The sequence below is a fragment of the Gopherus flavomarginatus genome, chromosome 4, assembly GCF_025201925.1.
Source record: "Gopherus flavomarginatus isolate rGopFla2 chromosome 4, rGopFla2.mat.asm, whole genome shotgun sequence".
Classification (NCBI taxonomy): Eukaryota; Metazoa; Chordata; order Testudines; family Testudinidae; genus Gopherus; species Gopherus flavomarginatus.
The window spans coordinates 134,167,858-134,183,814 of record NC_066620.1 but is presented as its reverse complement, the minus strand read 5'-3'; the positions used below and the strand labels follow the sequence as shown (position 1 = coordinate 134,183,814).

At 46.6% G+C, this 15,957-nt stretch overlaps 1 protein-coding gene across 3 annotated transcripts in view; it reads left to right on the top strand.

The window, feature by feature from the left end:
• Window positions 1-15,957, top strand: part of AFG1L (AFG1 like ATPase) — a 150,078-nt gene that overhangs the window by 48,795 nt on the left and 85,326 nt on the right. For all 3 annotated transcript variants that reach the window (XM_050951407.1, XM_050951406.1, XM_050951405.1), the window contains exon 5: window positions 2,356-2,486. In XM_050951407.1, coding sequence (XP_050807364.1) covers window positions 2,356-2,486 — 131 coding nt within the window. The remainder of the gene's footprint in view (window positions 1-2,355; window positions 2,487-15,957) is intronic.

Here is a 15,957-nt window from a genome sequence, read left to right as displayed (position 1 = left end):
TGAATTCACTCTTCTTAAACATGGGAGACCAGAACTGTACACAATATTCCAGATGAGGTATCACCAGTGTCTTGTATAATGGTACTAACACCACCTTATCTCTTGCTGTCTCTTGCACCTGTCATGGAAGGTCGCATTCCTTGTAGCCATTACTTCGGCAAGGCAAGTCTCCGAGATTAAAGCCCTCACTTCAGAGCCCCTGTATATGGTGTTCTACAAGGACAAGGTTCAGCTGCAGCCCCATCCAGCCTTCCGGCCGAGGATGGTGTTGCACTTCCATATCAACCAGGATATCTTCCTCCCAGTGTTCTATCCAAAGGCACATGCAACCAATAAGGAGAGAAGCCTGCACACTCTAGGTGTCAGACGTGCCCTCGCTTTCTTCTTGGAGTGCACCAAGTCCTTTCGCAGACTAACTCAGCTCTTTACTGCAATTTCTGACAGGATGAAGGGCCTTCTGGTGTCCCCTCAGAGGATTTCAAACTTCATCCACACTTGTTACGAGTTGGCACAGGCTGTCCCTCCACCGATAGTGAAGGTTCACTCTACTAGGGCTCAGGCATCTTTGGCTGCCTTCCTGGTGCATGTCCCTATCCAGGACATCTGTAGGGTTGTGATGTGGTATTTGGTACACACGTTCACCACGCATTACGCCATTACCCAGCAGGCCAGAAATGCCACTAGATTTGGCAGAGCTGTGTTGTAATCGACACATCCATAAACTCCTGCCTGCCTCCAGAGGTATTGTTTGGGAGTCACCTACAATGGAATGGACATGAGCAAACACTTGAATAAGAAAAAATGGTTACTAACCTTTCGTAATGTGTTCTTCAAGATGTGTTGCTCATGTCCATTCCATGACTCACCCTCCTTCCCCTCTGTCAGAGTTCTGGCAAAAAGGAACTGAAGGAGGGAGAGGCCAGCAGAGCCCCTTTTACCGGTGCATACGCATGCTACTCCAGAGGGCACCAGAGCCAGTCCCCTATGGATACCACTAAGGAAAAATCTTCTGGCACCAGTGCATGTGGTGAGCACACACACCTATAACAGAATGGACATGAGCAGTGCATCTCAAAGAACAATAATTACAAAAGGTTAGTAACCTTTTTTTTAACTCAGTTATGTTTCTTTAGTCTCCTCTTTTCCAGTTAGAGTTTCCCTAAACTGTTTCTCAAAACTTAACTTCTTCAGATATAAAATATTAAGATCTGACATCTTTGGAACCCTATGCTACACCTACTCCAAGACAGCAATAACTTCTGTGATACATGACCAATTTTTCACTTAGTGGAGATCCATATTCTGGAAATTTTAATAAATTCATTCTGCAATGACAACAGGCCTACCAACAGCAATTCCAGGCTCCGGGGCCATCGTCTAGGAGAGTGCGGGGCCTGGGGCAGAAGTGACAAATATGTCACTTCAGGGACTGCCCGTCACTTCCAGGACTGACACGCTGGCCAGTCACACAAAGCATGGGGCCCAGAGCAGTCATGTGTGCCTAGGAGCTGTGCGGCCCACCCACGTGATTTAAAGGAGCCTGGGCTCCTGGGCAATTGCCCTGTTTGCCCCCCCTGTCGGCGGGCCTGAGTGACAATATCTCTTGTTATCTGTGTGTTCCTTTACATCTACTTTTAATAAAGCTAACCTCCCATCACAGGGCCTTTCTTTTCCAAATACTCACTTTATCTTAAATACATACATAGAGCACAATCTCTAACACCTTATAGTACACTTTTTTTTACTGTAATACTTGTTTTGTACAATCGTTGCCATCTTAGTCAATTTTCCTTTTTTTAAAACCACAGGGGTTGGTTTCTCTGATTTTTCCCCTACTATTTCTGAGCTTCACTACAGGTTGTAAACATGCTTTAGGGAAATGGAACGTGCAGTGTTTTGCAGTTGACTTCTAAATGTTTTAATGGTTCTGATGATTAGAACATAGACTAGAAGAGAGTAGGTACAATATCAAAGAAATGCAACTGAATCAAGGTAATAAATTTAACGCAAGACAAAATGATAGAGTACCAATTACAATATCAAAGTTTTTTGAAACAAAGATAGGATAAACACACCATTTAAAAAAAGTATATAACAGCAGGCATCCGTGCGGGGCTACAGGGCAGTACTTTACTTTATTTGTAAACAAGAAAGTGCAGGTTACTGAATCTGTGAGGTTTTAGCAATTTGGTTTAAAAGATTGAAAAATTACCCAGTGTGCCTTTTAAAATCATAATGCGTGTGGTTTTTGTATTTCTGTATCTAAACTACATATGTGTGTATTATTGCTTTATATGTTCCACAGAGTTAAATGCAGCACATCCACTGTTTATTTTTCTATTTTATTCACTTCAGGAATACATCGTCTTAAACAGAGCTTGCCTAAAAGGAAGCCAGGACTAATGGCCAAGTCATATGATCCAATAGCCCCTATAGCTGAGGAAATAAGCGAGGGGGCCTGTCTCTTGTGTTTTGATGAATTTCAAGTAAGTAATTACTTAGAGAGAATTTCCTGGCTTCAATAAAACATTTAAAGTATTGTTTGATCTTTTATCTTAAATATAATGCCCTTTGTTGTTAGTGTAGGATTCAAGTTACTAGCCCATGGTGAACTGTAGAAGATAAAAGTTCAGAAATAGAAATTGTTTCCAAGACTGTGAAAAAAAATATTTTTCAAAGAGGTGGAAGTTGACTGCTTCAGTCTACTTTGAGTCACTTTCAGTTATCTCCTCTAATCAACATCATTAAAGCTCATTGTAGAGGACAAATAGAATTTGATGACATTCTTATGAGCACTTTGGGACAGAGACTTTCTTTTTATGATGAGTTTGTACAGTGTCTAGCACAGTGGTACACCGGTCCATGTTTGGTATCCCCTCCCTCCACAGCATTCCTGCAATTGAAATAACAAAATAATAATTTGACTCACTGAGATCAAGGACATGGGAACAATATATCAAATTAAACCTAAATTCTGTGGCAATGTCAGATACATTTTAAAATTTAAACTTTTATTGAATTAATAAGAAAATGAATAATAAATTGATAACATATTCTTTGTTTAACTTACCTTGATTAATTCAGTTTATTCTGTACTGCCCCTGAATTCTTAATTTTCATTGTGCCTTACAAATTTATGTTGAAAACACACCAACTGGAAGCTGGAGGTTGTGGTAGCCTGAGATGATTGGGGCTGGTTGGCTTCTGAGAAGTTATAGGAGACAGACTGGGATAAAGATATTTGCTGGGTATTACTGCTAAAACAACCAGCAATTAGATAGTTATCCATGTTGACACTTAAATTGTCATTGTTAAATTTTTAAAGTTAATATCCTGTTGAGATGAATGGAGAAGCTTACACCTTTCAGCCATCATTTCAGGCAGTCTGCTGACCTGAGAAGACCACACTGCATCATAGAGTTGTAGTGATGTAGGACTGGAAGGGACCTCAAGAGCTCATCAAATCCAACCCCCCATGCTGAGGCAGGACCAAGTAGACCTAGATCATGCCTGACAGGTGTTTCTCCAGCATGTTCTTAAAAACCTCCAGTGATGGGGGTTCCACAACCTCCCTTGGAAGCCTATTCCAGAGTATAACTACAGTTAGAAAATTTTTCTGAATATCTAACCTAAATCTCCCTTCCTGCAGATTAATCCCATTGCTGCTTGTCCTACCTTCAGTGACTGCTGCGAATAATTGTTTATTTCCATCAGTTTATACTCAGTTCACATTGGAATGCTTTTTTACAACCATGAATGCTATAAAGCTAATTAAAAAAATTTAAATCTTCTGTTCTAGAGTATAATTCTGCAGCAAGAATGAATTCTTTAGTAAACTGTATGGCTGCAGAATGCACAAGGACATTGCTGTGGAGCAGTGTAATTCATGGGAATGTTTGTAATAATAAAGAAAATTCTATTTAAGAAAATATCTTGCATATCTTTGGATAGGTAAAAGCCAGTTCTGGTCTCTTATTAGAGTAGCACTTGTTTTTTGTTCTAGTGACTGAGGATGAAATGCACATTATTGAATTATGCAAATTAATGAGTAAGTAAACAACTCCAGTAAAGGATTCTGCATCACAGAATATCCTTTGCTCAATATTGTGTCAAATATTGTTTTAATTATATCACTTCGTACGCTAGTTATATACTGTAGTTGAATTTTTACAAATTCCTGGATATTATGATATGTCTCTGAGACATGGAGTGAGACTACTGTGTTTTATTTTGGCTTTTGTGTCAAAACTTGTTGTCTGGCTATACCAAAAGAAGGACAGGAGACACTTGATATGGTATTAATCAGGTCGCGACTTTATTATTAGATGTCTGGGACTATTCAGCAGATAAAAATGTACAGTGCAGGTAATTCCATGTTCATTCAATATCTACCTGAGGGGCTTCCGCCAACCCCTGTCTTTTTCCATCCTGGTCCCTCAGTCAACCCTTTGCTGAGACCTTACAATCCGCCCCCTTGAATGAGGGCTAAGGTTGACTATAAGTAAGGGGGTTGTCTCCCTGCTGTACCAGTCATTGGAGCCCCCCACCCCATTCTGCTCCTTTTTAAGCAGTGGTGACATGGGGGGGGCATGTGAGGTCATGTGAACCCCCAGATTTGCTACTTGGCTTGTATTTAGCATGCTCAGTAGCACTGCTGAAGCCGGCTGCCCTCATTCTGTCTCCCCCCCTCCTCCCCATCATGGGCAGACACAGGTCGTCTCTGTTTTTAAGTCCTTTACCAAGCTAGCTATTTGGTCACGCTGTTCCTTCCCTGTGGAGCCCTGCACTGGACATCTGCCCCATCCTTGCATAATGAGTTGTGACATCGTAGCCTAACTCCCTTCCCTATTCACGATAACAAACCCTTTCCTGAACCCACTGTGTGGAAGGTGAAAACACTCCCACTCCACCTACTCCAATCTGGTGGTGAGGGAAAAATTTCTTCTCAGCTCACCTAGAAAGAAGCAGCTAGCACGAAGCCCACAGCAGGTCGTGACCAAACCTGGTATTTTGCCCTCTCAAGGGGAGGCAGGGTGGGTGCTGCTCCACCTGGTCCAGGGAAAAGGGTCTTCTCCCGCCAGATTTACCCCTTTTGAATTTCCCAACCCTCTCGGTCCCTGGGGATGAGTCAGCGTCAGCACAATGACCCGCTCCCCCTTTTGCAGCAGCTTCTGAGGTTTGCTCCCCCTCCTGGCCTTAAAGAGCTATTTCCTCTTCCCCAGCAAGTCGGACAATAGCCTTCCCCCCACACACACACTGAGGGCTGGTCCAGACTGGGGGGGGGAATCGATCTTAGATACGCAACTTCAGCTACGTGAATAATGTAGCTGAAGTCGAATATCTAAGATCGGATTACTCACCCGTCCAGACGGCGCGGGATCGATGTTCACGGCTCTCCGTGTCGATTCCGGAACTCCGTTGGGGTTGATGGAGTTCCGGAATCGATATAAGCGCGCTCGGGGATCGATATATCGCGTCTAGATTAGATGCGATATATCGATCCCCGAGCAATCGATTTTAACCCGCTGATACGGCGGGTAGTCTGGACGTGGCCTTAAAGATGTAATGTGGTCAATTTTGCAAATTTATGAACTGACAAGGTGGCAGGCCTTTGTGTGTTTGTGGTGGTGGTGTGTTTTAAAAAATACTCAAGTATAATAATAAGGCAAATTGAGTAGAATACTGTTTCTCTAATCTGATCGAACTTTCTCAGAAGACTCTCAAATAATGGCTTTGTTGCCTACACAGTAGTATAAAATCCTTCAGCTTCTGCAAGCCTGAGATGTTCAGCCTTTGATTTGGGATTTTGTTTTGCTTCTAACTTTGGTTGCTCATTTATGAGTGGAGGTGACAACCTGGGCTATACTTGAGGACAACAAGGTGAAGTCAAGAAAAAGTTTCAGCTTTAGCTATGAATGGTCTGCCTTTTGTAAAGTTTTAAGGAAGATACCTCTGTCACAATCTTTTTATGTGTGTAGGTATTGTAAATAAAAAGACTTGTGGGGAGGTGTGCATGTGTATCACCATTGATGCAAAAGTGTCAAAAAATACTTGACGGCCGATTAGTCGGCTTATGCAAATACAAGTACACTCTGTAATAGACAAGTAACATTTTAGTTTAGTGAAAATGTGCCTTTTCCCTCTCTTGCAAAAGACTGGTTATGTTTTAAAGTTATTTCACAGGCAGAAGAGAGGCTGCATACTGATGAATAAGAAGGGACATGATAAAAGCATAGAAAATAATGAGTGGTATGGAGAAGGTAGACTAGGCACTTTTATTTATCCTTTCTCATAATACAATAACTATGGGACATTTTAAAGAGTATGAGACGTGGCAAATTGAGGAAACTCAATACTATCCTGAACACTGCTAAACTCTTGGCCTTAACATCACGTGGCAATGAAGTACACCATGACATTATATGCACAAGTTTTTGCCACTTATATGAATAACACTGATTTCCAGAGTTAGCAAAATATGTCTGGAGAGGATTTTTTTAACAAGAGTTTTGGAAAGGATCTAAACCCTCATGCTTCATTTAATAAACCGAACTGTTTTAACTAGTGAAGATTAGGAAGGAACTTTCTCTGAGGGTCAGTTATTCCATATTTGCCTTATGCAGGGTTTCTTGCACCTTTTAATGCAGCTGATACTGACTACAGCTGGAGACCTGATACTGCACCAAGTAGGAATTGCCATACTGGATCAGACCAATGCTCTGTGTTCCTAATGTAACTTGGTCTGCCGCAACTAGAGACCTAAACTAACAATACTTGAAAGAGAAATAGATTAATTAGTAACTCTACAATCTATTCAATGAATTAGATAGGGAAATAGGGTTGGGAGTAAGACACGCCTTTCCTATTACTTCCTAGTCTCTAATATGGATTCTGATTAAGCAGCACAGACTTGGAGTGGAATGTGGGCTATGGGGGGAGGGATAGCTCAGTGGTTTGAGCACTGGCCTTCTAAACCCAGGGCTGTGAGTTCAATCCTTGAGGGGACCATTTGGGGCAAAAATCTATCTGGGGATTGGTCCTGCTTTGAGCAGGGATTTGGACTAGCTGACCTCCTGAGGGCCCTTCCAATCCTGATATTCTATGATTCTAAGTCATGTTGCCAGATGGGAGAAGAGTTCATTTGTCTTATACATTATTCCCAATCTCCCTCTTCCACCTAGAAAACACTGCAAGTGCATTTCTACACTCCTTGTTAGGCACAAGGATTTCACCAGCACATTATGCCTCCTCACAGTTTGCTTTAGTTTTTGTACTGCATGCTTGCTTGCTTTTCCCTGTGTTCCTTTTGTAAAAGAAACTACTTGTACCAAGCTTACTCATATTTTTCCTCTTCTATGGTTTTTAACTCTTTGCTTTGAATGAAGTACTATTTCTGATTCTTAACCTAATTGTTTGCTGGTAATTTTATATTTGCTTCATCCAGTGAGTATGAACAGTATCGCAAAACAGAGCTCTGCAGAAACTGATACATAATGCAACTACACGCCATGTTGTATTTATGCTACTAATCAATGTGAAGTTTTTGAGTAAACATGATATGCCAGAGATATACATTTTAAACACTTGATAAAGGAACTTGTTTGCTAATTCCAGTATAGGATATGTTGATATAAATAACTCTTTTCCCGTATGGGTACCCACTGCTTGGTTACTCCAGTACTAAGGAGTTTTCTGTTTTTGTTCCACATTTCAAAGGTAGGCTCAGATCCTTCTGGAATTTTTTTTTAAGTTGATTAATACAAGAACAAGAGGCCACCAAATGAAATTAATAGGTTTAAAACAAACACCAGAAAGTATTTTTTCATGCAACACACTGTCAACCTCTGGAACTCCTTCCCAGAGGATGTTGTGAAGGCCAGTACTATAATTGGTTTCAAAGGGGAGCTAGATAGATTCATGGAGGATAGGTCCATCAATGGCTATTAGCCACGATGGGCAGGAATGGTGTTCCTAGCCTCTGTTTGCCAGAAGCTGGGATTGAGTGACAGGACATGGATAACTTGATGATAATCTGTCTGTTCATTCCCTTTGGGGCACCTGCCATTGGCCACGGTCAGAGGACAGGATACTGGGCTTGATGGACCTTTGGTCTGACCCAGTATAGCCGTTCTTATGATTGCCTCATCACCCTGTTGTCAAGAGAGAAGTGCTACAGTCATTTTACTGAATAAAATAACACTTCTTCTTCGAGTGATTGCTCACATCCATTCCAGTTAGGTGTGCGCGCCGTGCATGCACGTTCGTCGGAAACTTTTTTACCCTAGCAACTCCAGTGGGCCGGCAGGTCGCCCCCTGGAGTGGCGCCGCCATGGCGCTCGATATATACCCTTGCCGGCCCACCCGCTCCTCAGTTCCTTCTTACCGCCGTGTCGGTCGTTGGAACCGTGGAGCGCGGCATAGCTGTCCTCCACGTCCCTAGCTCTCCTTGTTAACTACCGTTATTATTACAGTTGTTAGTTAGGTCGTTAAGTATAGTTAGTTAATTAGTTGTAGTGTAAATAGTATTGTATATAGTGTTCGCCGGTCTGGGCTGTAGCCCTTCCCGGCACCGGGCTCATGCCTGGTTCGCCGGGCTTTAAGCAGTGTGCGGCCTGTAAAAAGCCTATGCCAACCAGCGACCCCCACAACGCGTGTCTGAAGTGCCTGGGGGAATCGCACAGGTCGGACAAGTGCCACATTTGCAAGGCTTTTAAGCCAAGGACAAAGAAGGAGAGAGACCAGAGACTCAGGACTCTCCTAATGGAGGCGGCACTTGACCCAACAGCTTCACAGGCCGTGATCTCGACGCCAGCACCGGATCGCACCGGCACCGGAAAGACTCCCCGGCACCGACCTTCCCTGGCACCGGGTGCAGAAGCGAGACCGTCTACGTCTGCTACTCCAGCTAGGCAGACCCGAGTGGAGCGCCCGGCATCGACATCGGCCGCGGCGCTACCGGCACCGTCGACTCCGGGCCCGGTGGCTCCGTCGAGTCCGGTACCGCCAAGCTCCCCCTTAAGATCTGGGGTTGAGCTATTGGTCCCATCCACTCCGGAGACCTTCGCCTCGGCACGGGACCTTATCACCCTGACTGAGTCTACTCAGCCGCCACCCCCGGTACCTCCGGTGCGGGTAGCATCTAGGGGCAAGCCAATGATGACGGCACCGTCTCGGGACTCGCGCTCGCGATCGAGGTCCCGACGCCACGGTCGCTCAAGATCCCGCCGCCGCTTGCAGTCCCGGCACCGCTCCCCTCGGCGGTACCGGTCGCACTCGCGGCACCGATCGACCTCCAGACGGTCGCGGTCTGACTCCAGCCGTCGTTACCGGCACCGTGACTCTAGGAACCAGTCTCGCCGTCACTCACCGCGCCGGTCGACCTCCCGGCACCGAGCTGGTGGCAGGTCCCGGTCCCGGTCAACCTCCCGGCACCACGCCGGTGGCAGGTCCCGGTCCCGATCCCGGCACCGAAGCAGCGGCCGGTACCGATCCAGATCCCGGCACCGAGACAGAACCCGGTCCCGATCCCGGCGCCGCTATGACTCCCGGTACCGATCCCCGGCACCGAGAAGATCTTCGGTGCCGAGCAGCGCAGACGCTTATCAGCCGCGGTCGGCCCCGACATGGCCTTCTAGACAGCCCTCGGTGTCGTCGCAAGCGGACAGCGTGTATGCGCTGGGCACCGACAGGCAGGCAGCATTGTTTCAAGACCCTCCGCAACAGGACCAGGGTCCGCAGCAGTGGGGGTTTTGGACACCCTGGGCATACCATCAAGCCTAGGGCCCCCAACAGCTTCCTGCTAGGCCTGCAACGGCGGAGCACAGGGTGCCAGAGGCTTCGTTGTCTCGCCCCCCTCCCTCCCCTGATGGAGAGGAAGGATCGAAGCAGCAAGACCCTGGTCTTGCTCCTGAGACAGAGGCGAGAGCCGAGGGGGACCCCCCACTGGACACTTTCTTGCCAGGGGTCTCCTCATCCTCCTCCCCCGACGAAGCGGTGGCTGGCACTTCCTCCAGTAGCCCTCCTCCGCTGGATCTCAGGGCGCACCAAGACCTCCTTAGGCGAGTAGCACAGAATCTGAGTGTCATAAACAGATAGCTAAGGGTTTGGGGGGCGTGTCATAAACAGATAGCTAAGGGTTAATGTCTCTTTCACCTGAAGCACCTGACCAGAGGACCAATCAGAAAACCGGATTTTTTCAACTCTGGGTGGAGGGAATTTAGTCTCTGAGTCTTTGTCTGTCTGCCTGCTTTCTCTGAGCTTTGGAGAAGTACTTTCTACTTTCTAGTCTTCTGTTTCTAAGTGTAAGGACAAAGAGATCAGATAGTAAGTTCTATGGTTTCTTTTCTTTGGTATTTGCATAAATATAAGTGCTGAAGTGCTTTGATTTGTATTCTTTTTGAATAAGGCTGTTTATTCAATATTCTTTTAAGCAATTGACCCTGTGTTGTATCATCTTAATACAGAGAGAACATTTGTATGTATTTTTCTTTCTTTTTATATAAAGCTTTCTTTTAAGACCTGTTGAAGTTTTTCTTTACTTCAGGGAAATTGAGTCTGTACTCACCAGGGAATTGGTGGGAGGAAGAAATCAAGGGGAGATCTGTGTGTTGGATTGCTAGCCTGATTTTGCATTCCCTCTGGGGGAATAGGAAAGTACTTTTGGTTTCCAGGACTGGAAACAGAGAGGGGAAGTCACTCTGTGTAGTTTCACAGAGCTTGTGTCTGTGTATCTCTCCCGGAGCACCTGGAGGGGGGAAGGGAAAAAGGATTATTTCCCTTTGTTGTGAGACTCAAGGGATTTGGGTCTTGGGGTCCCCAGGGAAGGTTTTTCAGAGGGACCAGAGTGCCCCAAAACACTCTAATTTTTTGGGTGGTGGCAGCAGGTACCAGGTCCAAGCTAGTAACTAAGCTTGGAGGTTTTCATGCTAACCCCCATATTTTGGACGCTAAGGTCCAAATCTGGGACTAAGGTTATAACATGGTGGCAGCGGTGGGATATAGACAGAATCCAGAAGCCAGTAGGAATATTATATTTTTCTCTTCTCTGCTAAGGGCTTTTTAGCAGAGAGAAACAGTTGGTTTTAAAAAGGAACCAGAGAGAATTTTTTTTTCTGCTCTCTCTGGCAGTTTGTGGCTTGCATGTTAAGCAAGAAGCCATTACCAAACTGTTAAGGGTCTTTTGTCATGCAATAGCCCTCCCATTAGGAGGCAAGTACCAGCACTTATATGCATGCAAATAAAGTGGTTTTTCTGGTTTACTTTCATTGAACATTAGCTAGAGAGAGAAAGGGAAACAAGCACTGTTGCTAGGCAGACTTCAGGAGGCAACAGAGAACCTGCAGTTCAAAAGATAAACACCGGAGGGCACCCCAACACAAGAAAACAGGAACCATGACTTCTAAGGCAAAAATTGAGGCCGAAGAACAAATCAAAGAAGCTGAACACAGGCGAGAGATGGAAAAACACAAACAGGAACTGGAAATAAAACAAAAAGAGATGGAGATGAAAGAAAGAGAAGAACAGATCAAAGAGGCAGCCTACCAAAGAGAACAGGAAGCCTACCAAAGAGAACAGGCAGCCAAAGAGGCAGCCAAGGAGGCAGCACACAAAAGAAAACTAGAAGAAGAAGAGGCGGCCCACCGCCGAGACATGGAAAAACAACAAAAAGAAATGGAAAAACAACAAAAAGAGAATGAAGAAAAGGAAAAACAGAGAAAACATGAACTGGACTTGGCAAAAGCTGGGCTGCCTGTGCCAGCCAACCCTAACAACCTGGCGCCAAATATTGCTCCACAGCACAGGAAATTTCCCACCTACAAGGCAGGTGATGACACCGAGGCCTTCTTGGAAAATTTTGAAAGAGCCTGTCTTGGGTACAACATCCCCGAAGACCAGTACATGGTAGAATTGAGGTCACAGCTCAGTGGACCTTTAGCAGAGGTGGCAGCTGAAATGCCTAAGCTGCAAATGAATGACTATAAACTTTTTCAAACCAAGGCCAGATACCGAATGGGGATAACCCCAGATCATGCCCGTCGGCGCTTCAGAACCCAAAAGTGAAAACCCGAGGTGTCATTTCCCAAACACGCCTACTACATTGCGAAAAACTATGAGGCCTGAATAACAGGAAACAACATTCAAACCTTGAAAGAACTGAACCTCCTCATACAAATGGAGCAGTTCTTGGATGGTGTTCCTGAAGACATCACACGGTACATACAAGATGGAAATCCCAAAGATATCGCTGAGGCGGGGGAGATTGGAGCCAAATGAATGGAACTGGCAGAAAGCAAGAAAGCTACTGTCAAGGGAAACGATTACCCCAGGGGGCACACAGACCATAAACCCTACAACCGAGGACAGCCAAAGACCCCACATACCACCCAAGTAAAGCCACAGATACCCTACCCTTCAACCTCACCAGTCTCCAGTAACTCACCTCGGCCCAGTGACCCATCAGATGGAAGATGCTTTAAGTGTAATGAACTGGGACATATCAAGGCCAACTGTCCAAAGAACACCATGCGAGTGCAATTCATTACACCACCATCACACCAAAGATCCCCAGGCCCGGATGCCTCTCAAATACCCTTGGAGCGAAGGGAAAATTTGAGAGTGGGCGGAAAGAAGGTTACTGCGTGGAGAGACACGGGGGCACAAGTGTCAGCTATCCACCAATCCTTCGTTGACCCCAAATTCATCAACCCGAAGGCCAAAGTTACAATTTACCCCTTCATGTCACAAGCTGTAGACTTGCCTACAGCTCAACTGCCTGTCCAGTACAAAGGCTGGTCAGGAATGTGGACTTTTGCAGTCTATGACAATTATCCTATCCCCATGCTACTGGGGGAAGACTTGGCCAACCAGGTGAGGCGGGCCAAGAGAGTGGGAATGGTTACACGTAGCCAAACCAGGCAAGCTTCCAGACCCATTCCTGTTCCTGAGCCGTCCACAGACGCCCCGTCTGTGTTACCAGAGACCCAGACAGAGGTAGTGGACCCAGATTCCATGCCAACCACTGAAACAGCCACAGCACCTCCAGTCCCAGGCCCGGAACTGGAACAGCAACCAGCACCAGCCATTGCAACCCCATCTTCAAACTCAACGCCAGAGGGCGCCAGCGAGCCACAACTGGCAGAAGCAACAGACAGCCATACCCAAAAGGCTCAGCCAGAGCCTGAAATACCCTCAGGTGCACCAGCGGAGAGCGGTTCACCAGCAACGGAAACAACCCCATCACCTACATCGCTTCCAGAGGGACCAAGCCCAAGTCCACAGTCTGAGGAAGAACTGGTGACCCCAGCCTCAAGGGAACAGTTCCAGACTGAGCAGGAAGCAGATACCAGCCTTCAGAAAGCTTGGGCGGCGGCACGGAGCACCCCACCGCCTCTCAGCTCTTCTAATCAATCCCGGTTTGTTATAAACCAAGGACTTTTATACAAGGAAATTCTTTCTGGTGGACACCGGGAACAATGGCAGCCGCAAAAACAGTTGGTGGTTCCAACTAAGTACCGGGGGAAGCTCTTAAGCTTAGCCCATGATCATCCCAGTGGCCATGCTGGGGTGAACAGAACCAAGGACCGGTTGGGGAAGTCCTTCCACTGGGAGGGGATGGGCAAGGACGTTGCCAAGTATGTCCGGTCTTGTGAGGTATGCCAAAGAGTGGGAAAGCCTCAAGACCAGGTCAAGGCCCCTCTCCAGCCACTCCCCATAATTGAGGTCCCATTTCAGCCAGTAGCTGTGGATATTCTGGGCCCTTTCCCAAAAAAGACGCCCAGAGGAAAGCAGTACGTACTGACTTTAGTGGACTTTGCTACCCGATGGCCGGAAGCAGTAGCTCTAGGTAACACCCGGGCTAACACTGTGTGCCTGGCCTTAACAGACATCTTTGCCAGGGTAGGTTGGCCCTCCGACATCCTTACAGATTCAGGGTCTAATTTCCTGGCAGGGACCATGGAAAAACTGTGGGAAACTCATGGGGTGAATCACTTGGTTGCCACCCCGTACCACCATCAAACCAATGGCCTGGTGGAAAGGTTCAATGGAACTTTGGGGGCCATGATACGAAAATTCATCAACGAATTCTCCAATAATTGGGACCTAGTGTTGCAGCAGTTGCTGTTTGCCTACAGGGCTGTACCACATCCCAGTTTAGGGTTTTCACCATTTGAACTTGTGTATGGTCACGAGGTTAAGGGGCCATTACAGTTGGTGAAGCAGCAATGGGAGAGGTTTACGCCTTCTCCAGGAACTAACATTCTGGACTTTGTAAGCAATCTGCAAAGCACCCTCCGACACTCTTTAGCCCTTGCTAGAGACAATCTAAAGGATGCTCAGGAAGAGCAAAAGGCCTGGTATGACAGACATGCCAGAGAACGTTCTTTCAAGGTAGGAGACCAGGTTATGGTCTTGAAGGCGCAACAGGCCCATAAGATGGAAGCATCATGGGAAGGGCCATTCACGGTCCAACAGCGCCTGGGAGCTGTAAACTACCTCATAGCATTTCCCAATTCCTCACTAAAGCCTAAAGTGTACCATGTTAATTCTCTCAAGCCTTTCTATTCCAGAGACTTACAGGTTTGTCAGTTTACAGTCCAGGGAGAGGATGCTGAGTGGCCTGACGGTGTCTACTACGACGGGAAAAAAGACGGTGGCGTGGAAGAGGTGAACCTCTCAACCACCCTGGAACGTCTGCAGCGGCAACAAATCAAGGAGTTGTGCACTAGCTTCGCCCCATTGTTCTCAGCCACCCCAGGACGGACTGAACGGGCATACCACTCCATTGATACAGGTAATGCTCACCCAATCAGAACCCCACCCTACCGGGTGTCTCCTCATGCCCAAGCTGCTATAGAACGGGAGATCCAGAACATGCTACAGATGGGTATAATCCGCCCATCTACCAGTGCATGGGCATCTCCAGTGGTTCTGGTACCCAAACCAGATGGGGAAATACGCTTTTGCGTGCACTACCGTAAGCTAAATGCTGTAACTCGTCCGGACAACTATCCAATGCCACGTACCGATGAGCTATTGGAAAAGTTGGAACGTGCCCAGTTCATCTCTACAATAGACTTAACCAAGGGGTACTGGCAAGTACCGCTAGATGAACCTGCCAAGGAGAGGTCAGCATTCGTCACCCATGCGGGGGTGTATGAATTCAATGTCCTTCCTTTCGGCCTTCGAAATGCACCCGCCACCTTCCAGAGGCTGGTAGATGGTCTACTAGCTGGACTGGGAGAATTTGCAGTTGCCTACCTCGATGATGTGGCCATTTTTTCAGACTCCTGGCCCGAACACCTACTACACCTGGAAAAGGTCTTTGAGCGCATCAGGCAGGCAGGACTAACTGTTAAGGCCAAAAAGTGTCAAATAGGCCAAAACAGAGTAACTTACCTGGGGCACCAGGTGGGTCGAGGAACCATAAACCCCCTACAGGCCAAGGTGGATGCTATCCAAAAGTGGCCTGTCCCACGGTCCAAGAAGCAGGTCCAATCCTTCTTAGGCTTGGCCGGATACTACAGGCGATTTGTACCACACTACAGCCAAATCGCTGCCCCATTGACCGACCTGACCAAAAAGACCCAGCCAAATGCCGTTCAGTGGACTAATGAGTGTCAAAAGGCCTTTACCCAGCTTAAGGCGATGCTCATGTCTGACCCTGTGCTCAGGGCCCCGGATTTTGACAAGCCATTCCTAGTAACCACAGATGCATCTGAGCGTGGTATAGGAGCGGTGCTCATGCAGGAAGCAACAGATCACAACTTCCATCCTGTCGTGTTTCTCAGCAAGAAACTGTCTGAGAGGGAAAGTCACTGGTCAGTCAGTGAAAAGGAATGCTATGCCATTGTGTACGCCCTGGAAAAGCTACACCCATATGTTTGGGGACGGCGGTTCCAACTACAAACTGACCATGCTGCACTAAAGTGGCTTCATACTGCCAAGGGGAACAACAAG